This window comes from Pelophylax lessonae, assembly GCF_965119305.1.
Source record: "Pelophylax lessonae genome assembly, chromosome: 2".
Lineage (NCBI taxonomy): Eukaryota > Metazoa > Chordata > Amphibia > Anura > Ranidae > Pelophylax > Pelophylax lessonae.
The window spans coordinates 158,293,352-158,316,651 of NC_138769.1; the positions used below are offsets into that span (position 1 = coordinate 158,293,352).

Sequence of the window (23,300 nt, forward strand, 5' to 3'; positions counted from 1 at the left end):
AGATCACTATGAGCAGATCCCTGTGGACAGATCACTATGTGCAGATCCCTGTGGACAGATCACTATGAGCAGATCACTGTGGACAGTTCACTATGAGCAGATCACTGTGGACAGTTCACTATGAGCAGATCACTGTGGACAGATCACTATGAGCAGATCACTGTGGACAGATCACTATGAGCAGATGACCTATGGACAGGTCCCTATGAGCAGATCCCCTATGGACAGATCACTATGAGCAGATCCCTGTGGACAGATCACTATGAGCAGATCCCTGTGGACAGATCACTATGAGCAGATCCCTGTGGACAGATCACTATGAGCAGATCCCTGTGGACAGATCACTATGTGCAGATCCCTGTGGACAGATCACTATGAGCAGGTCCCTGTGGACAGATCACTATGAGCAGGTCCCTATGAGCAGATCCCTGTGGACAGATCACTATGAGCAGATCACTGTGGACAGTTCACTATGAGCAGATCACTGTGGACAGTTCACTATGAGCAGATCACTGTGGACAGTTCACTATGAGCAGATCACTGTGGACAGATCACTATGAGCAGATGACCTATGAACAGGTCCCTATGAGCAGATCCCCTATGGACAGATCACTATGAGCAGATCCCTGTGGACAGATCACTATGAGCAGATCCCTGTGGACAGATCACTATGAGCAGATCCCTGTGGACAGATCACTATGAGCAGATCCCTGTGGACAGATCACTATGTGCAGATCCCTGTGGACAGATCACTATGTGCAGATCCCTGTGGACAGATCACTATGAGCAGATCCCTGTGGACAGATCACTATGAGCAGGTCCCTATGAGCAGATCCCTGTGGACAGATCACTATGAGCAGATCACTGTGGACAGTTCACTATGAGCAGATCACTGTGGACAGTTCACTATGAGCAGATCACTGTGGACAGATCACTATGAGCAGATCACTGTGGACAGATCACTATGAGCAGATCACTGTGGACAGATCACTATGAGCAGATCACTGTGGACAGATCACTATGAGCAGATGACCTATGGACAGGTCCCTATGAGCAGATCCCCTATGGACAGGTCCCTATGAGCAGATCCCCTATGGACAGATCACTATGAGCAGATCCCTGTGGAGAGATCACTATGAGCAGATCCCTGTGGACAGATCACTATGAGCAGATCCCTGTGGACAGATCACTATGTGCATTTCCTGTGGACAGATCACTATGAGCAGATCCCTGTGGACAGATCACTATGAGCAGGTCCCTATGAGCAGATCCCTGTGGACAGATCACTATGAGCAGATCACTGTGGACAGTTCACTATGAGCAGATCACTGTGGACAGTTCACTATGAGCAGATCACTGTGGACAGTTCACTATGAGCAGATCACTGTGGACAGATCACTATGAGCAGATCACTGTGGACAGATCACTATGAGCAGATCACTGTGGACAGATCACTATGAGCAGATCACTGTGGACAGATCACTATGAGCAGATGACCTATGGACAGGTCCCTATGAGCAGATCCCCTATGGACAGGTCCCTATGAGCAGATCCCCTATGGACAGATCACTATGAGCAGATCCCTGTGGAGAGATCACTATGAGCAGATCCCTGTGGACAGATCACTATGAGCAGATCCCTGTGGACAGATCACTATGAGCAGATCACTATGAGCAGATCCCTGTGGACAGATCACTATGAGCAGATCCCTGTGGACAGATCACTATGAGCAGATCCCTGTGGACAGATCACTATGAGCAGATCACTATGAGCAGATCCCTGTGGACAGATCACTATGAGCAGATCCCTGTGGACAGATCACTATGAGCAGGTCCCTATGAGCAGATCCCTGTGGACAGATCACTGCACACACAAACACATGGCCTCCCTCCAAGCCGCTCACACTATTTCAGGCCTCTTATGTCACCACAAGGTGATCCTGCAAAGCCTCAAGGTGCCGCAGCAATGTTTACAGTTGCAGGCTGCGTGTTAATCCAGAGAGCACAGCGCCCCCCAGAGGAAAGCCCGCGCACTGCACGACTACGTAGAAGTTACATAAACTCGTGCGCTGTATACTGTGCAGACGGGCCGGTAGGTGACAATGAATCTCAGTGGCTCTCTATGGAATCCCCCACATACATAAACATGCACGCTCGCACAGTCTTATTACCGAGAAGAAAGCGCCCTCTCCAGCTGGAAGCGGCAGCCGCACACAGGCCTCAGCAGAGCGGACCGGGCCTGCCGGAGCTCAAAACCGACACCGCTGGCCAGACCTCCCTGGCGGAACCGACCGAGCACCGACAGGCAGCGTCTAGCCGCACATGCCGCCATGGTGCTGCAGAAGCCACCGGACGTCACACACAGCGGGCTAAGCGGACTTCCGGTACGTAGCCTGTCATGTGACCTTCCTCCCAGAATCCTCCGCTCTGTGTTCATTGGGAGACATGGCGAGTGAGTGCAGGGCCACCGAACCTCTGCTGAGGAGTCTGAGGGAGGAGAAAGGCGGCCTGTCCGAGGGGACTAGGAGCAGGGTGGAGGAGATCCTGAGGCAGGGGTCCGGGGCCCCGGTGCCCTTCAGTGTCCTGAGGGAGCTACACGCTGTACTACGGAAGAAAGGTCAGTGACTGGGTCACCTACCAGAGAGTGACACCTGATCAGTACATGGGGGCCGGAACAGGTTCTGGATGACACAGGGTCGGAAACAGCTGCTGGGTGACACCGTTTCAAGAACAGGCACAGGGCGACAGGGAGTCGGGATTTGGCGCAGGGCGACAGGGAGTCGGGATTTGGCGCTGGGCGACAGGGAGTCGGGATTTGGCGCTGGGCGACAGGGAGTCGGGATTTGGCGCTGGGCGACAGGGAGTCGGGATTTGGCGCAGGGCGACAGGGAGTCGGGATTTGGCGCTGGGCGACAGGGAGTCGGGATTTGGCGCTGGGCGACAGGGAGTCGGGATTTGGCGCTGGGCGACAGGGAGTCGGGATTTGGCGCTGGGCGACAGGGAGTCGGGATTTGGCGCTGGGCGACAGGGAGTCGGGATTTGGCGCAGGGCGACAGGGAGTCGGGATTTGGCGCAGGGCGACAGGGAGTCGGGATTTGGCGCAGGGCGACAGGGAGTCGGGATTTGGCGCTGGGCGACAGGGAGTCGGGATTTGGCGCTGGGCGACAGGGAGTCGGGATTTGGCGCTGGGCGACAGGGAGTCGGGATTTGGCGCTGGGGCGACAGGGAGTCGGGATTTGGCGGGGGGGCGACAGGGAGTCGGGATTTGGCGGGGGGCGACAGGGAGTCGGGATTTGGCGGGGGGCGACAGGGAGTCGGGATTTGGCGGGGGGCGACAGGGAGTCGGGATTTGGCGGGGGGCGACAGGGAGTCGGGATTTGGCGGGGGGCGACAGGGAGTCGGGATTTGGCGGGGGGCGACAGGGAGTCGGGATTTGGCGGGGGGCGACAGGGAGTCGGGATTTGGCGGGGGGCGACAGGGAGTCGGGATTTGGTGCGGGGCGACACGGAGTCGGGATCAGGCGTGGGGTGACATGGAGTTTGACACGGGGCCAAACGGAATTGGGTGCAGGGTAACACGGGGTCAGGATCAGGCATGGGACACAGAGTCAGGATTGGGCATGGGGTGACACAGGTCGGGTTCAGGCATGGGGCAGCACGGGGTTGGCATCACGCGTTGGGTGACAGGTGGTTGGGATCAGGCATGCGCTGACATGGAGAATGCAACAGGCATGGGGTGACACCAGGTGGCACGCGGTCGGGATCAGGTGCGGCGCTGGGTGACACATGGTTGGGATCAGGCATGGGGTGACACAGGATCGGCAACAGGTGTGGGGCGATGCAGGGTGACACTGGGTCGGGGCCAGGTGTGAGGTGACACGTCAGACTTATATTTTTATTTAGGTCCATTTTTTTTTCTCATGATTATGCCTTCTTTCCTTTGTATTTAGCCACCCAGGTTTAACTTTTGTTATTTTATATTTGTTGCCCATTGGAATTCAGTGACAAATGCCATTATTTAATTACTGTGTTAATATTCCCAATAAAAAAAAATTAAAATTAAATTTAGTATTTTTTTAATGTTTTCTGCTACATTTGGTAAAACAAATCCCAAGAAGTTTATATTGATTGGTTTGCCCAAAAGTTATCACATCTACAAACCTGGGGAAAGATTTATGTAATTTTTTATTTTTTTTTAAACTAGTAAATGATCAGCGATTTATTGCAGGACTGCGACATTGCGGTGGACATATTGGACCTACCAGACACTTTTGACACTCTTTTGAGGGGACCAGTGACATTGCTACAGTAATCAGTGCTAAAAATATATGCACTGTTACTGTACTAATGACACTGACAGGGAAGGGGTTAACACCAGGGGTGATCAAAGGGTTAAATGTGTCCCTAGGGGGTACTTTCTAACTGTGTGGGGGTGGACTTGCTGGATGAAAACAGAGACCTGTGTTCCTAAATAGTTGGAACACAGGAACCCTGTGTTCATCCCTGACAGAACAGTGGTGTGTTGTTTTACTTCAGCAGACCGCTGTTCTGTCTCTCTGGGGAGCGATCACGGGTGCCTGGCAGACATCGCGTCCACCAGAACCCACTCATTAGCTCCCCCTCTAGTTAATCGGCACGTGCGCCCGCACTCCCACTAAGTGCTACACGAAACGACGTACAGTATAACTACAGCAACTAGTCGGCACGTGGTTAAAATATTCCCACTTTTCCTCAATGTTATGTGTTGCATGTATTTGATCTCATTCAGTATTGTATATTATGGGGCACAGCACAGTAAACTTGGCTTTTTGAAATTTGGTGTTCTTGTCCTATCTTCATGTCTCCAAATGTAATTTACTCTGTGATCACTGTTACCTAAATTATCCCTTCCACATCTGCAGTCAGCTCTGTGTTGTTTGTGATCAGTAGGTCCAGTACAGCATTATTTCCTGTTGGGGCTTCCACCATTGGACACTGGAAATTGTCCTGCATTATTCAAGAAATAAGTCAGCAGGGCCTAATCATTATCAGAATGGTTGAAATACCCCATGATAATAACCTTGCCCTGCCCCCCGTCATTTCTCACTGGCAAAGGAGATTGGTCTCCTCCTCATCCTCAATGTTAAAGGACTATAGTATACATCGGGGGTCCCCAAACTTTCTAAGCAAAGGGCCAGTTTACTGTCCTTTAGACTTTAGGGCAAGGGTCTTCAAACTATGGCCCTCCAGCTGTTCAGGAACTACAATTCCCATCATGCCTAGTCATGTCTGTGAATGTCAGAGAATTACAATGACTAATGGGATGTGTAGTTCTGTAACAGCTGGAGGGCTGTCGTTTGAGGATCCCTGCTTTAGGGGGTCCAGACTAGACAATGTCCCAGCATCAGTTGAAGGAACAGTGCCCTGTCATTTGTGGGAGTAATTGTGCCCCGTTATTGGTGTCATTGGGATAAATTGTCCTCAATCGTAGGTGTCATTGGGAGGAATGGTGCCCCATTGTTGGTGTCAGTGGATAAAATGGTGCCCAAAGGGCCTCACTTTAAAGCTCCAGCCAGAAAGACTCCACCTCCTCACTAGCCCCATAGTAATGTAATCCCTCATATTAACTATCAAATGATTCTTCACATACAAGCACATCCCTCTCCCTCTTCTACCCACCCTGTCACAAGACAGTCATTTCAGCTGTCAAACCAGGCTTCTGATATTCCCACAAAATCAAAGTCCTCCCCATATATCAGATATTCTAGTTCTTCCATATTAACTACATAGTTACATATTCCGGTTAAATAAAGACAAAAGTCCATCTGGCTCAACCAAAAAAAAAACAAAAACAATATTGAAAACAAAACCATACAATCCCGTATACACAATCCTATACCCGCAGTTCATCCAGAGAAAGGCAAAAAAAACCCCAGCAAAGCATGATCCAATTTCCTACAGCAGGGGAAAAAGAATTCCGTCCTGATCCTCCGAGAGGCAATCTGATATTCCCTGGATCAACTTTACCTATAAATATTAGTACCCATTTATATTTACACCCAGGGAAGAATCCCAGGCCTTTTTTAAAGCAATCTAGTGAGCTGGTCAGAACCCCACCGCTGGAGGGAGTCTATTCCACATTATCACAGCTCTTACAGTGAAGAAACCTTTCCGTATTTGGAGATTAAATCTGTTTTCCTTTAGATGTAAAGAGTGCCCCCTTGTCCTCTGTGTTGACCTTAAAGTGAACAACTCAACACCAAGTTCACTATATGGACCCCTTATGTATTTATACGTGTTGATCATATCCCCCTTAATCTCCTCTTCTCAAGAGAGAATAAATTTGGTTCCTCTAATCTTTCCTCATAGCTGAGGTCCTCCATGCCTCTTATCCGTTTGGTTACCCTTCTCTGCACTTTCTCCAGTTCCCCGATATCCTTTTTAAGAACTACTGCCAAAAGCTGAAGAGATACATGGGGCATCGGTTCAGATCCGCCAAAAAAACTGACAGGCGGATCTGAACGGACTCCATGTGTGAAAGGGGACTTAGGCATTTTTTTTTTTTTTTTTTAATGCTGCTTTCTTCCTTGTCTTTAGAAGAGTTGGGCAAACGCCCAGTGTGCATGGGCCTTATGTGACCTGTTGCCAATTAACCTAATTATTTCCAAAATGTTCTTCCAGCTCTTCCTTCTTAGTACCACTTACTTTGCCAGCTTTTTATTGCCTTGTTTGAGCTTTTTTTAAATGTGTTCCTGCCATTAGATTCAAAATAGCTTATTTTTTCTCAAAGTCGTCTTCCAGGACAGCCCATGAGACGTTAGGCTCCTCCCCCAGGGACAGGAAACACATTCCAAAATTAAAATAAAAGGCGGTCCCTTAGTCCTCACCTTCAGTATTTTTGTTTCCTCCGGACAGGGGGTAACATGTTCCTGGAACTGAAGCTCCCGGTCTCCTGGACTGTCCATGGAAAGACTTGGAAAGATGCATCTCCTCGGCCCATAGCGGTACCCCTTAGTGCCGCAATAGGGGCTGACCGCTGTCTCCTGTTCTCTTAGCCTCTCGGCAGGACTACGGATGCTGTCTGGTGGAGCGTTGGGGAGTTCACTCCGTTGGTCGGCCGGTTCCTTGGAGCAGCAGTGCTGTGTACCCGTGAACCGCTAACTTCGGAAGAAATTTTGAAGTTGGCGCCAAAGACGGAGGGGGCGGAACTCAGCGTATCCACTCTGGCCTCACGGGAAGTGACAGTGTCACTTCCGGCGCAGTGACGGCATCCGCGGGCGCCGGAAACCCTCGTTCCAGTTTCCGAAGGCGCGAACAGAGAGTTCAAATGGGCGACCGATGTTAGGGGAAACAGCAGTTGCTGGGACCACCATACAGAGCGATGGACACCACGGCAGCAACCGCACAGGCGGCGGAAGTCGGCTCTGGCATCGGCACCTCTCAGGTAAGCAAGGGGGAACGACACCCTATTTGCAGGTACCTGTTAGGAACTCCGTTCCCCTTCCCCCCTCTCTTTTCTATCGTTAGGGGCAGGGGTTAAGCAGCACCGCTCCCTCTTTTCTATCCACAAGGTGGAGGGGGAAAAATGGGAGGTGGGAGGAGGACAAGTATCTCTAATTAAATTCCCTTGTCTTTTATCTTCCAGGCCAAGGCTCAGGACAATAACCCACCTCAGCCCCCCAAAAAGAAATGTGCTGTATGCGGAGAAAAATTGAGTTCCTCTTGGAACAAAGCAGTGTGCCGGGCATGCATAGCTAAACTGGTCAGAGACGATTCTGCAGTCTCTACCCAGAAAATGCTGTCCTCAGTGAGAGATGAGCTAAAAAGTACATTTAGTTCATTCAGGACTCTCATTGAAAAGATGCAGGCACCAGCCCAGCCTTCCACCCCAGCTCAGGCTCCACCATCCCTAATTGACCCATTGGTTTTGGAGGAGGAAGTTTCTTCTTCCCACTCTTCTGCAGAGGGATCAGGATCAGGAGAGGAACCAAAAAGCAATGTTTCCCATGATAGCTCCAACTTTAAACTGAGCCTGGAGGATGTAGATGATCTACTCAAATCGGTTTATACCACTCTAGAGATTGAGGAGGAAGAAGTGCATCTCTCTAAGCATGACTTAATGTACGCTAGTCATAAAAAGCATGCTAGAGTGTTCCCTGTGCATAGCTCACTATTGGATGTGATTAAACAGGAATGGAATTCTCCCGATAAAAAGCCTTTTTTTCCAAGAAACTTAAAAAGAAGGTATCCATTTGACGAAAGTGTGGAACAGCCCTGGAACAAAATCCCTAAGCTGGATGCCTCTCTTGCCAGAATCTCCAAAGGAACTGACTTGGCATTTGAGGATTCAGGAGCACTAAAAGACCCTATGGATAAGAGAACAGATACCTCTTTACGTAGGGTCTGGGAAGCCTCCATTATGAGCTTAAAACCAGCCCTGGCATCCACCTGCATAGCCAGACATCTGGAGCTGTGGCTATCTCAAATCCAAACACACTTGACTGCAGGAACATCGAGGGAACAGATTAATAAATCCTTTCCACTCTTATTCCAGGCAATAGGATTCCTGGCGGATTCTTCAGCTGAAGCTGTAAGAATGGCAGCAAGGACCTCAGCTTTAGCTAATACGGCCAGAAGAAGCCTATGGCTCAAGACATGGTCGGGAGATGTTACTTCTAAATCTCGCCTTTGTGGTCTTCCCTTCACAGGCGACCACCTTTTTGGCCCAGGCCTAACAGAAGCCCTGGAGCGTACAGCGGATAAAAAGAAGGGATTCCCAGATAAGAAAAAATTCCCCTATGCTCAGAGGAATTTTCGTGGCAGGGGCAAACAGCAGAAGTCTTTTGAAACTCAGCAAAATTTCAAAAAACATTGGACGGGGCATAAAGGAAAGGGGAGGGGTAACATCCTGTTTAACCCTCCTAAACGCCCCAACCAGCCCCAATGACTCCCTTCTCAGAGTGGGAGGAAGATTAGGGGCCTTCCTCCCACTGTGGAAGAAGATTACTTCCAGCCCTTTTATTCTGGACCTAGTAGGCCAAGGACACAGGCTGGAGTTCTGTCTTCAACCTCCAGAAAGGATCCTGATCACAAATCTTCCCAGGGATCCAGTCAAGGCCTCCGCCTTGAGTCTTCAGTTAGGGGACCTATTAGATCAAAAAGTAATTATCCCAGTCCCCAGAGAAGAACAAGGAACAGGGTTTTATTCTCACATCTTTGTGATTCAAAAACCCTCAGGAAGTCATCGACTGATCCTGAACTTACGCAATCTGAACCTTTCAATAGCATACAAACGCTTTCGCATGGAATCAATATACTCCATAGGGAACCTACTGTTCCCAGGGTGTTTCATGGCAACCCTAGATTTGAAAGATGCGTATTTTCACATCCCCATACACACATCCTATCAGAAATTCCTGAGGCTAGCAGTAAAGATAGGACCGGAAGTCAAGCACTTCCAGTTCAGGGCACTGCCCTTCGGCCTGTCCTCAGCCCCACGGATTTTTACCAAAGTCCTAGGGGAAGCACTAGCCCCTCTAAGGCTAAAAGCTATCATGATCACCCCCTACCTGGACGACATCTTGGTAGTGGCAGAATCATACCAGAAACTGGAAGCCGACCTCCTCATAGTTCAGGAATTCTTAACTTCCCTAGGCTGGATAATCAACAGACAAAAGTCTTGCCTGGTACCCTCACAAAGAGTGACCTACCTGGGTTACGAAATCTCCTCACGGGATCAGATGATCTTCCTCCCTCAGTGCAAGATGGAGAAAATGAACCTGATGGTTGCCTCTTTACAGACCAACTTATGGGTCTCTCTGAGGGATGTCACAAGAGTGATAGGCTTGATGACCTCCTGTTTCCCAGCAGTCCCCTGGGCAAGGTTCCAACAACGTCCACTCCAAAAATTCTTTCTACAGAATTGGGATGGGCAGTCAAGTTCCTTGGAACAAAAAGTAAGGATTCCCACCAAGATAAAAAGGACTCTTTGGTGGTGGAGATCCTCTCTTCACCTATCAAGAGGGCTAAACTGGACCATCCAGGTATCACAGAGGATTACCACGGATGCAAGCGCTTCCGGATGGGGAGCATATCTGCAGGACAGATGGGCGCAGGGTACATGGTCCCCAGCACAAAGGAAGTCTTCATCAAACCAAAAAGAACTTATGGCGGTCCAAAAGGCCTTGGAGTTTTTTCAGGTAGAGGTAGAAGGGAGCCATCTACAGATCAGGTCAGACAATATAGCAACGGTAGCGTACCTGAACAAGCAGGGAGGTACTCGAAGTCTGGGCCTACAAACCATTGCACAGAAAATCTTTGTCTGGGCCGAGCGGAACCTAACATCCATTTCGGCCATTCACCTAAAAGGGACGCAGAATTATCTGGCAGACCATCTCAGCCGCCACCAGATGAACCAGGACAATTGGTCCCTCAACCCAGAGGTGTTTCTCAAAATCACAACCTCATGGGGCCTACCGGTAGTGGATCTATTTGCCTCCCAGGCAAACAGGAAAACAGAAAAATTCTTTTCCATAACTCAAGGGGATCAGGCGTTAGGCATAGACGCTTTCGCCCACCCCTGGAAAGTCAGACTCTGTTACGCATTTCCTCCGATCAGATTGATCCCACAGGTTCTTCAGAAATTCATCCTAGAAGACACAGAGATGATACTGATAACCCCGTACTGGCCCAAAAGGCCATGGTTTGCACGCCTTCAGGCGTTGGCAGCGCAACCTCCAATGACCTTACCTTGGAGACCAGATCTCTTAACACAAGGTCCGGTGGTCCATCCATTTCTCAGGACCCTAAACCTGACGGCCTGGTATCTGAGGAACAAATACTAGGCTCTCAGGGGTTCTCAGACAGAGTCATCAAAACATTGACCAGCTGTCGAAAGCCGGTCACTAGAAAAATGTATGCTAAAATCTGGAAGAAATTTCATTTTTGGATGTTGGAGAATCAGAGACATTCCCCAGATATACCAACTGTCTTGGATTTTTTTCAGGAAGGCATAGACAAAGGTCTCTCCTTAGGGACTTTAAAGGTACAGGCTGCCGCCCTTAGTGTCTTTCTTCAGTTTTCCCTTAGAGAAGACCCAAATGTGAATGCCTTTTTCAGAGCAATTGCCCGGACAAAGCCAACCGTGCTTAAAACGTGTCCAGCTTGGAATCTATCCCTGGTACTCCAGGCCTTGGTTACCAGTCCGTTTGAACCCTTGGTAGACCTATCAGTAAAAATGCTCACCCTAAAAACCTTATTTTTAGTAGCTATAACTTCAGCTAGAAGAGTTAGCGAATTACAGGCTCTCTCAATCAGAGAACCTTTTCTTATGATTTTTGATGACAGGATTGTGCTAAAAACAGATCCAGGATTTTTGCCAAAAAGGGTCTCTTCTTTTCATAGGACTCAGGACATAGTCCTTCCTTCCTTTTGCAATTTCCCAAACAACAATAAAGAGAAAGAATTTAGCTGTTTGGATGTCAGAAGATCCCTCTTGAGATACCTGGAGGTGACTAAAACCTTCAGGAAGACTGATACTTTGTTTTTACAATTTTCCGGCTCCCATAAAGGGGAAAAAGCTTCTAAGGCAACCTTAGCTAGATGGATCAAACAGGCTATCACAGAAGCCTATATAGTGAAAAAGGTGGCTCCACCTTTCATTACTGCACACTCTACTAGAGCATTGTCCACGTCTTGGGCTGAAAGGGCCGGTGCCTCACCAGACCAAATCTGTAAGGCAGCTACCTGGTCTAACTTTTCGACTTTTGTTAGACATTATCGCCTGGACCTCCTCTCTTCTCAGGAACAGGCGTTTGGTCGAAAGGTGCTCCAGGCAGTTGTCCCTCCCTAGACTGGTAAGTGCTTGCTCATCGTCTCATTGGCTGTCCTGGAAGACGACTTTAAGAAAAGCCTGGGTTATACTTACTGATAACTCCTTTTCTAATAGTCTTCCAGGACAGCCGGATTCCCACCCGAACTATCTGGTATTATATATAATGTATGATATGTGTCTATATATCTATGTATATGTTTTACAGGGTGTCCTGTGGTTCTCATGAAATACTGAAGGTGAGGACTAAGGGACCGCCTTTTATTTTAATTTTGGAATGTGTTTCCTGTCCCTGGGGGAGGAGCCTAACGTCTCATGGGCTGTCCTGGAAGACTATTAGAAAAGGAGTTATCAGTAAGTATAACCCAGCTTTTTTCTTAAAATGGTACATTTTTTTCGGTTTAACTTCTTCCCATCGGCTTTACACATGATGCAAATGTGGCCTTTCGACGGGTGGGCTATAAGGCTGAGAGGCAGCCAATCTCAGCGGTCCCATGACCCAAATATTCGTAACCAATACCAGCACACTAAAATCAACCTTGTAAAATACAATAGCATAAAATAGAATAGACTAAAAACCCAGCAGCTGGAAATGATCTGCCATCTTCAGTAGAAAAACATAATCTGCATATAGAACCAGCACTCAGAGACCAATATTGTCCTCAGAGGTATGACCTCCTATAGTACTCAATACCTGTAGTATTATATAGTAATAGTCCAATAAAGTGCATATATACCCCCCCCCCTATATAGTCCCAAATGTTTCTTGTTCCACTGATTCTCAAATGTCTCTTGTTCCACCGATATCTTTTTGTCCTACAGTGGAGTCTCAGTTCAGACGCTGGTCTCCTCTTCTCCGAGAAGTGATCTCCAAAACAACAAAAAAACTATATTGTGTAATAGTTGTGAAATGTGAGCACACATAGTAAGGGTGTGGAGATTCGCTGTTAAGTAGAACTTACTACTCTATATAGTTTTTTGTTTTTATGGATTACACCACTTTGAGAAAAGGGGATCAGTGTTAGGATTAGGACCCCACCATAGGATGAACAGAAATCTATGGAACAAGAGACATTTGGGACTTGTATGTATGCACTTTTTTGGACATTATACATATTGAGTATTATATGAGATCATACCTCATGGGACAATATTGATCTATAAGCGCTGGCTCATAACCTGAATCTCTGCCTTCTGGCATCTAGAAGCTTTTAAAAGGCCAGGAGGGGGTGGCAGGAAGGGGGTTAAACATTTGATGTTTTTTTATTGTTGTGAATAAAATATGGGTTTGAGATTTGCAAATCGTTGCATTTGGTTTTTATGTCGATTTTACATAGTGTCACAACTTTTTTGCAATTGATATTATGTAAATGAAACCTACACATACTGTCAATACAACCCTTCTTAAAATGAAACCCTGTGAATATGTGCAAGGTAAGTTATATAGTCCAAAAATCTTCACAAATCTGTCCTGTGATCGTGCAGATTTCAAACTCTGGTGGTTTATGTGTGCTCCCCACCTTTTACTGTATGCTCTCGCCTCCACTTTTGACCTTTTTATATCAAAGAAAGGTCAATATGCAGCTTCCCCTTTAACCACTTAAGCCCCGGAAGATTTTACCCCCTTCCTGACCAGGGCCTATTTTGCAATTCGGCACTGCGTGACTTTAACGGACAATTGCGCGGTCGTGCGACGCTGTACCTAAACGAATTTAACATCCTTTTTTTCCCACAAACAGAGCTTTCTTTTGGTGGTATTTGATCACTTGTGTGATTTTTTTTTTTTTTTTTTTTTTGATCATGCGCTATAAACAAAAAAAGAGCGTAAATTTTGCAAAAATAACAATATTTTTCACATTTTTTTATATGAAATTCCCCCAAATATGTAAAAATCTAAATTTTTTTAACATTTTCGGCCAATTTGTTTTATGCTACATATGTTTGGTAAAAAAAAATCGCAAAAAGTGTATTTTGATTGGTTTGCGCAAAAGTTATCGCGTTTTACTAACTAAGGGAAAATTTTTTGTCATTTTTTTTTTTGAGTAATGGCGGCGATCTTTTATTTATTTATTTTTTTTTTTTTTTTTTGCGGGACTGCGACATTGCGGCGGACAGATCGGACCCTTGACTGACATTTTTTACACTTTTGGCGTTACCAGTGACATTACTACAGTAATCAGTGCTATACATAAGCACTGTTACTGTAAAAATTACACTGGCAGTGAAGGAGTTAACTGTATTGGAGAGGGAGGGGTTAAGTGTGTCCTAGGGGCGTGTTTCTAACTGTGATTGGATGTGGCTATTTGTGTAAGAATAGAGATCAAAGGTCCTACATAGTAGAACCGTCTGATCTCCATTCTTACACAGGGGAGACTGACAGGCGGCTGTGTTTACATTAGCCGCCTGCCTTTCTCCCGCTCTAACGGACGATCGTGAGTGCCCGGCGGACATCGCTCCCTAGAGCCTCACAGGCTAGCGACGTAGCCCTACGTCGCTTTGCCTGTGAGGGGCTGACTGCCGACGTAAATAGTCGTGCGGCGGTCGGCAAGCCATTAAAGGGTGTAATCCTCCGCATGGAACCATCCACTTTTAGATATGAGTTTGGACCACACTCGTTATAAGATCCTCGTCATGAATATGGTTTTTATATGGGCACTCTTCTACATAGTTAGTCAGGTTAAAAAAAGATAGTCCCTCTTTCCATCTGGCTTCTACTTTTGTTTCTTAAAGCGGAGTTCCGCCCCCCTTAAAAAAATTAAAAGTCAGCAGCTACAAATACTGTGGCTGCTGACTTTTAAATAGTAGAACTTACCTGTCCTGGGAGCCCGCGATGTCGGCACCCGAAACTGATTTACATATCTGCTCTCGGTTGTCGCTGCCGCCATCCAGAGTAAGGGAACCCGGCAGTGAAGTGCTTCACTGCTGGTTCCCTACTGCGCAGGCCGAACTTCCAAGGGACAGCGCTACGGCGCTGTCTCTCAGGAAGTGGGGAAGGGTACCTGTCAAAAACAAGTACCTGTCCCACCCCCCCCCCCCTCCCCCCTGAAAGGTCCAAATGGGGCACCGGAGGTGGGGAGGAAGCGGATCAGCAAAGTTCCACTTTAATGGATAACCCCTAAAGTTGTTGCTGTTTTTTTTTTTTTTTTTTTTTTTTGTAAAGACATTTCTTTTCATATATTTTCATGATAATTTTTTCCTCTTTCAGGCTCAGCTGTCTATTTACATGAGCTGCTGGAAGGCAGTGAGATTTGTCTACCTGTCGTGGAACTGCCAGAGCGGGTAATATTGCTTTTCCAAATATTAAATGATTGTGATAGGAAGAAGTCTCATAATACATTTTTTCCTCATGCTGTTAGTGGACACCCCACACCCCACACCCCCCAGCACTGTCTGACCACACCGCTCTGTAAGAGAAGAACACTTATGATACTAAACATACTATTTAATTTACAATATCCCTTCTGTTTTTGTATGTGGATGATGGCACTATAATTATTTTATAAAAAAAAAAAAAAAAAAATCGAACTACTTTTTTCCTAATCGATGTACAGCAGTCACAGCCTTTCTGTAGGGAAACCTAAGCAGGCGGAGCTTCTAGTCCTCTGCTGCTGGTCACGGTTTCAAAGTAAAAAGTCAGCTTTTGGAATGCAGAATAAAAATAAATAATATCAATAAATTATTATTCTATACAAATATATATTTGAAATCAAATCTTTATTATTTTTTGGCAGTAACATGGTGTGGGCGGATTTCTGCCAGTCGTAGGTTGTGTCACGCCCCTCCAGCCTGTGTCTTAGAATAAGAGGGAGGTAAGGCCTCCAATAATATACATGTAATATCCCGCCCCCATTGTGTTTAGCTGGTGAGTGGTCTGTCATTTACCACTGTGTATACGCCCACATGTGTGACTCTATAGTCACATGGGCTGCTCAGATGTAATAGGGATGAAATGCTCTGCATAGAAACTCACTGAAAACTGAGCATGTGCAGAATTGCCACCGCAGCTGCAAAATCCCTAGCTGAATTGGGGACATGAACAGAAGCTGCAGATAGAGAGCAGCAGGATCAATCAGGTTTTTTTGAGGAGTACAGAAAATGAATCTCATAGTGACTGAGTGAATATGAACAGCATGTAATACACCATTTATTGATTTTTTTTTTTTTTTTTTTATGCTGTGGGTTTAGGCTACGTTTCCACTAGTGCACCGCCAAAGTCGTGCAACTTTGTAGTTTGAATTTGATGCTACTTTTTCGATCTGACTTGACACACTCTGACTCAAAGTCGCATCAAAGTAGTGCAGGCACCTTTTCAAAGTCGCTGCAACTTTGTCGCATAGGTGGGAACAGGTGCCATTGAAATCAATGGGCTGGGACTTGTCATGTGACTTTGTGTCCAAAGTCGCACGACAAGTCGCACTAGTGGAAACAATGCCTTAGTGACATTTTAAGCTTAGATTCACAGCAACGGTCTCAGGCGCTTGCTCAAGTTCAGTATTTTCACAACACAAGCATTATCCTCTCCATCTACGTCCCTTCCTTTATTTCCACTTCTAACACATTCCAATACACACCTGCTTATTCTGCTGCATCATTTAGACCTCCCTTGTTCCTCCAGTCTTCTCTGATTTTCCGTTGACACAACACAGCCTGGACAGCATCTTGTTTATGTCCACTCCTTGCCTCCCCATTCACAGCGTGTGTAAATCCAGGAAGTGAACAGGCAGCAGCTTCTGCTGCCCACAGTTAAAATGACTGCAGCCAGCTTTAGTGGAGGGAGATTTCTGCAGCATATTTGGCAAGTACAGAATTACAGTATATGTAAAATAATATGCAAAGTAGCTGGAGGGAAGCTTCAGAATAGCAGAGATGTTTTTATAACAAATTATGTGAGCAGTCTGTTCCTCTTTAATGCATTCTATGCATTAAGGTGAAAAACCTTCTGTAGTGCAGTTCCCCCCACCCCCAGCCCCCCCTTTTTTTTCTTACCTGAGCCCGATCCAGTGATGTGCACAATCACAGCAGCTGTTGTCTATCAAATACTGCTACATGTGAGCGGGGACGAGTTCTGCTGTCTGTGTCACAGGACCCAGCAGCGGGGACTGGGGAGTGAGCATGCACAGCTGCCCCCATGGAAAGCAGTGTTCCATGGAGGGCCCTCCCCGGACAGGAGAGGCCTGGAGCGCCGGCGGGGGACCCCAGTAGATGCGATTCGGGGCTGTTATGTGCTAAACCATTGCACAGAACAGGTAAATGTATACACGTTTGTTATTTTTATTTTTAAAAAAACAACAACTCTGACTATTTTCAGCCCGGTTCGGTCATGTAATCTGTCTCCCCGGTATCAGCAGCAGCTTCAGGGGAGAGGAGGGAGCGCGGACAATGATTGGGCCATAGAGGCGTATGGGTGATGTGATGTCACTGCTCCCAGGCTTTATTACCTACCCATTGTCAAGTTCTACCTCCTCTTCACTGTAACCGGCCCTGGCTGACACAAGGGATCACATGACCAGACAGGAGCAGGTTGAGAATAGGTAGGTATATTCATATTTCTTACACAAGTTAGTCAGTATAGGTATCACAAGGGAGGAGGGAGCATTTTTAAGACTATTTAGGTTTATCCCATAATGCTTGAGGTGATTGTAGCCGTATTGGTGCACTTGCGACAGAGACAATTGAGTACTGTCCGTGATACTTTTTTTATTTTGCACTAACATACAATTTTTCAGGACAAGCTTTCAAGGTATGCCCCCTACATCAAGATCCAAGCAGTACTCAGAGTACTGCTTGGATCTTGATGAAGGGGACATACTCCGAAAGATTGTCCTGAAAAATTGTATGTTAGTGCAAAAAAAAAAAAGTATCACGGACAGTACTCAATTGTCTAGGTTTTTCCCGAAATTCAACTTTATCCCCACATCCAATTCGCATGACGAGATTGTGACCGGCTCTCAATGGAGCCAGTTCCCACATCTCCGTGGCTGCTGCAGAGTGGATTTCACTGGGGCCCTGTGCCTCTTTGGCTCAGTTTCAGGCAAAAATTTAGAGCTGATTCATCCCTGAAATACAGGAACAGGGACACACCGGACCCCTGCTGTGGGCTGTGTCTGCATTGGGTGTGAACCCAGCCTTAGAGATTTTTAAAATGTTCCTGGTGTATTAGAACAGTGGTTCCCAAAGTGGGGGTCGCGACCCCCCGGGGGGTCGCGGAGTGGGGAGCGGGGGGTCGCGAGATGATTTACTAGAAATGCCAATGTCTACGACAGTCGACCCACCGCTGGACTACATTTCCCGGCGAGCACCGCCTCCACTGTTATTGTGGACAAGGCTGAGCCGATTGTTTCAACTTGCCGAATAATTCAACCTCCGACGTCACTTCCGCCGCGAGTACGAGCGGCTAGGAGATTTCCAATGGAACTTGCAATGCAATGCCTGGCCGCCAGAGTCCATGCCCGTGCACAGCGGCGAACACTGTGCACGAGAGTTGAAATTCTCGGCAAGAACTTTGTCCCTGGGTGACAGGGCAGGATGGAGGCCGGTAAGTTCCCCAGACAGAGAGGGGGGTACTGTGAAGTAGGTGGGGGAGGGGTAAGACTCGGGGGGGGGGAGGGGGGGAGAGGGACCGGAATCATGTACGAATGTGTGGAGGACAGGACAATTAGATTATAAGCTTCTGGGCCTAGAATAGTTGCCTGTGCTGATATGCAGAGGAGCTAGGTGTGTGTAGGACAAGGCTGGACCAGTCCCAGGAGATAGGGGGACCCAGGACACATTACAACCAGGAGAAGTGCCCAGTGAGCTTTCCCTCCATGTCCTCTCCTCAGGGACCCCTCACTGGTCTCCACTATGGGGGACCCAGGACACATTACAACCAGGAGAAGTGCCCAGTGAGCTTTCCCTCCATGTCCTCTCCTCAGGGACCCCTCACTGGTCTCCACTATGGGGGACCCAGGACACATTACAACCAGGAGAAGTGCCCAGTGAGCTTTCCCTCCATGTCCTCTCCTCAGGGACCCCTCACTGGTCTCCACTATGGGGGACCCAGGACACATTACAACCAGGAGAAGTGCTCAGTGAGCCTTCCCTCCATGTCCTCTCCTCAGGGACCCCTCACTGATCTCCACTATGGCCCTCCCTGTGCTGATATACAGAGGAGCTAGGTGTGTGTAGGACAAGGCTGGGCCATTCCAAGGAAATAGGGGGACCCAGGACACATTACAACCAGACCCCTCACTGGTCTCCACTATCTTCCCTCCCTGTGCTGGTCCATAATTTGTTAATAAAATAGCCTGGCTTAGAGATTGTGTTCCTTTTTGTTTTAGCTCTGTCAGTATGTAACCAAATCGCAAATCTTACATACGAGGGGGAGGGGGAGGGGGAGGGGTCGCGGGTCGTCAGCAATCTAATATTGGGGGTCGCGGTCTGAAAAGTTTGGGAACCCCTGTATTAGAAGATCCATTGGTGCTGTAAATATAATGCATATTTCATTTAAGATGTTTGCTTTGGTAATTACAATTCACCGAACTTGGTAATATTGCATGTAGATTCTAAGCTGATTATAGGTTCTACTATAATTTTACTACATATATTGAGTTGGGCATCCTAAAAAAAAAATGGATCCTTTGTGTAAATTGTCTATTGTCAGACCTGTGAAGATTTCTTTCCAACAGCAGACATTTGACTCTTTCTGTAGGTGCATTTTCTCCTGCTGTTTATACTACACAGGAGAAGCCACTGTTTTGCTAAATGCAGTGGTGATAGCTGCATGCTTAGCATACATCTCAGTTGCTATTTTTTGTCTAAGAATGTTAAGCTACAGATATTACTTTTTTGGAAGCAGGGTGCTTGCATGGGAGGAGCACAGTGTTTCTAAAATAATAAATATATTAAATATATTTTCCTGTCTTACTGAGTGGACATTACAGGTATTGTACACTTTTAGAAGGTTTTGTTGTTTTACCAAGGTATTATATACAGCCAGGAGTCTTTTTGGGAAAGATGCAACAAGTCTTTCACACCTGGAATTGGGGATCCTCTGCCATTCCTCCTTGCAGATCCTCTCCAGTTCTGTCAGGTTGGATGGTAAACGTTGGTGGACAGCCATTTTTAGGTCTCCCCAGAGATGCTCAATTGGGTTTAAGTCAGGGCTCTGGCTGGGCCATTCAAGAACAGTCACAGAGTTGTTGTTAAGCCACTCCTTCGTTATTTTAGCTGTGTGCTTAGGGTCATTGTCTTGTTGGAAGGTAAACCTTCGGCACAGTCTGAGGTCCAGAGCACTCTGGAGAAGGTTTTTGTCCAGGATATCCCTGTACTGGCCGCATTCATCTTTCCCTCGATTGCAACCAGTTGTCCTGTCCCTGCAGCTGAAAAACACCCCCACAGCATGATGCTGCCACCACCATGCTTCACTGTTGGGACTGTATTGGACAGGTGATGAGCAGTGCCTGGTTTTCTCCACACATACCGCTTAGAATTAAGGGCAAAAAGTTCTATTTTGGTCTCATCAGACCAGAGAATCTTATTTCTCACCATCTTGGAGTCCTTCAGGTGTTTTTTTTAGCAAACTCCATGCGGGCTTTCATGTGTCTTACACTGAGGAGAGGCTTCCGTCGGGCCACTCTGCCATAAAGCCCAGACTGGTGGAGGGCTGCAGTGATGGTTGACTTTCTACAACTTTCTCCCATCTACTGACTGCATCTCTGGAGCTCAGCCACAGTGATCTTTGGGTTCTTCTTTACCTCTCTCACCAAGGCTCTTCTCCCCCGATAGCTCAGTTTGGCCGGACGGCCAGCTCTAGGAAGGTTTCTGGTCGTCCCAAACGTCTTCCATTTGAGGATTATGGAGGCCACTGTGCTCTTAGGAACCTTAAGTGCAGCAGAAATCTTTTTGTAACCTTGGCCAGATCTGTGCCTTGCCACAATTCTGTCTCTGAGCTCTTCAGGCAGTTCCTTTGACCTCATGATTCTCATTTGCTCTGACATGCATTGTGATCTGGAAGGTCTTATATAGACAGGTGTGTGGCTTTCCTAATCAAGTCCAATCAGTATAATCAAACACAGCTGGACTCAAATGAAGGTGTAGAACCATCTCAAGGATGATCAGAAGAAATGGAAAGCACCTGAGTTAAATATATGAGTGTCACAGCAAAGGGTCTGAATACTTAGGACCATGTGATATTTCAGTTTTTCTTTTTTAATAAATCTGCAACAATGTCAACAATTCTGTGTTTTTCTGTCAGTATGGGGTGCTATGTGTACATTCATGAGGAAGAAGAATGAACTTAAATGATTTTAGCAAATGGCTGCAATATAACAAAGAGTGAAAAATGTAAGGGGGTCTGAATACTTTCCGTACCCACTGTATATTAGACAGCATGATTATTATTGCACAGGTGTGCCATAGGCTGGCCACAATAAAAGGCCACTCTAAAATGTGCAGTTTTATCACACAGCACAATGCCACAGATGTCGCAAGTTTTGAGGGAGCGTGCAATTGGCACGTTGACTGCAGGAATGTCCACCAGAGCTGTTGCCTGTGAATTGAATGTTCATTTCTCTACCATAAGCCGTCTCCAAAGGCATTTCAGAGAATTTGGCAGTACATCCAAACGGCCTCACAACTGCAGACCACGTGTAACCACACCAGCCCAGGACCTCCAAGATTGTCTGAGATCCGCCACCCAGACAGCTGCTGCAACAATCGGTTTGGATAACCAAAGAATTTCTGCACAAACTGTCAGAAACCGTCTCAGGGAAGCTCATCTGCATGCTCGTCGTCCTCATCAGGGTCTCGACCTGACTGCAGTTCGTCGTAACTGACTTGAGTGGGCAAATGCTCACATTCGATGGCGTCTGGCACTTTGGAGAGGTGTTCTCTTCACAGATGAATCCCAGTTTTCTTAGATCTTTGAGTTCAGCTCATGAAAACTGGGGCAAAATCTAGTGTTGCGTTTTATAATTTTGTTCAGTTTAATAATATACTTGCACATTGTGGCTGTAGTTTGTCGTGTCATACCCTTATGTCCATGTATTCACTCTCCAAGCTTGTCTTCATTTGCTAAATAACAGGCAACTTTGCTAAAGGGACAGGCAACTTCTTGTTCCAGGTAATGCTGCATCCAAGCTATGCTCAGGCATTTCCTCTGCTTTGCAGCACAAATATTGGACTGCTAATGTGATACCTTCATTGCTCTGCCTTTGTGTTTGTCAGGTCTGTCTACTGCACCAGTTCTAGACCTAGAGACTCAGCGATGTGGGATATGTAACTTCTTCACAGGAAGTATTAGTTCTTCGACTATATACAGAGGCCATGCATTAATCTGTGCAGTGCCATGCCACATGCGTAATATTTGAACACAAATAGAAATTTGTGACAGTGGAAAGTGAACAACAAATGACACCATGAAACTACATGATCAGTGCACCTCTTATGCAGGTGAAAAGACAAGGTGCAGGTAGGAAGGTTTATAATGCCTTTAAATTTATCTGCATATTTGTATGTTTAGAACCCAGAACTTGTGGCACGCCTTGAGAAGATTAAAGCTAAGTTGGCAAATGAGGAGTACAAGAGAATTACAAAGAATGTCACCAGCCAGGTACAGTAGTTTTAACTTTTATTCTGTCTTTTAATGAGTTGAACAGACCAGATCCCAAAAGGTCCACAATTTTCTACCAATATAGTACCATAGCTGTCTTAAGACAGGAGATGGGATAAAAAAAATATAAACAAATGGCAACCACCCCAACCTATAACTGGCCTTTGCAGCAAAGAGCACATGGAAGAGCGACGCATGCCAAAACACAGCAAACAAAAATTCCCAGCTTACTTACCAGCCAGCCTGCAAGAAACAAATTAACCCTGTCAAACAGTTCATGTTTAAAACGAGGGGTTTCATTTGCACACATTTGCAGATACATGAATAAGCTGCAGATGCCATGTCACTGCACCCCAGTGTTACTGCAGTCCTAACTCAAAAAAAAAAAAAAAAATGTTGAAGCAGCTTTTGTAAGATTTGAGCTGTAGATCCAAACATGTAGGTATTTGGAATTGTATGGAAACAACAACTTTCCTGTAAAAGGTATGCTTGGCCTATCTCTTCTTTCTACCAGGCTGCCCTATTGGTCCTATGATGTGATTACCAGGAACAATGACCAGTAGGAACAGACAAGAAGGGTACAGAGTATTTTTAACTTTTACAGGAAAACCGAAGACTTGCATATAGCTGCCTTTTGGATCTACTGATTATTTTTAACGTTATCCTGGAAATATAAAAAAGTCACAGCAAAAAAGGCCATCGAGCCTTTCCCCTTTTTGTTCTTAGATTTATTTTTTTTTTTTTTTTACCTTTTTGTCTGAGTATAGATCTGTTTGTCTCAAACACTTTTTTTTTTCTTTTTTTTATTACTTTTGACATAATCGCTATTTCTGCTGAAAGTTTCAGTAAAATAATAATTTATAGAGTTAGTTTTAATGTTTATTCCTGCTAGTTGGAGGTCC

At 46.4% G+C, this 23,300-nt stretch overlaps 2 protein-coding genes across 3 annotated transcripts in view; one reads left to right on the plus strand and one right to left on the minus strand.

The window, feature by feature from the left end:
• POLDIP2 (DNA polymerase delta interacting protein 2) overlaps positions 1–2,339 on the minus strand; it is a 30,321-nt gene extending 27,982 nt beyond the window's left edge. For both annotated transcript variants that reach the window (XM_082244278.1, XM_082244279.1), the window contains exon 1: positions 2,171–2,339. In XM_082244278.1, the coding sequence (XP_082100404.1) occupies positions 2,171–2,331 (161 nt within the window). In that variant the 5' untranslated portion in view covers positions 2,332–2,339. The remainder of the gene's footprint in view (positions 1–2,170) is intronic.
• A 54-nt stretch (positions 2,340–2,393) lies between these two features.
• VMA12 (vacuolar ATPase assembly factor VMA12) overlaps positions 2,394–23,300 on the plus strand; it is a 29,247-nt gene continuing 8,340 nt past the window's right edge. Inside the window, exons 1-3 of the mRNA XM_082247217.1 lie at positions 2,394–2,616; positions 15,013–15,086; positions 22,309–22,398. Coding sequence (XP_082103343.1) covers positions 2,445–2,616; positions 15,013–15,086; positions 22,309–22,398 — 336 coding nt within the window. The 5' untranslated portion in view covers positions 2,394–2,444. The remainder of the gene's footprint in view (positions 2,617–15,012; positions 15,087–22,308; positions 22,399–23,300) is intronic.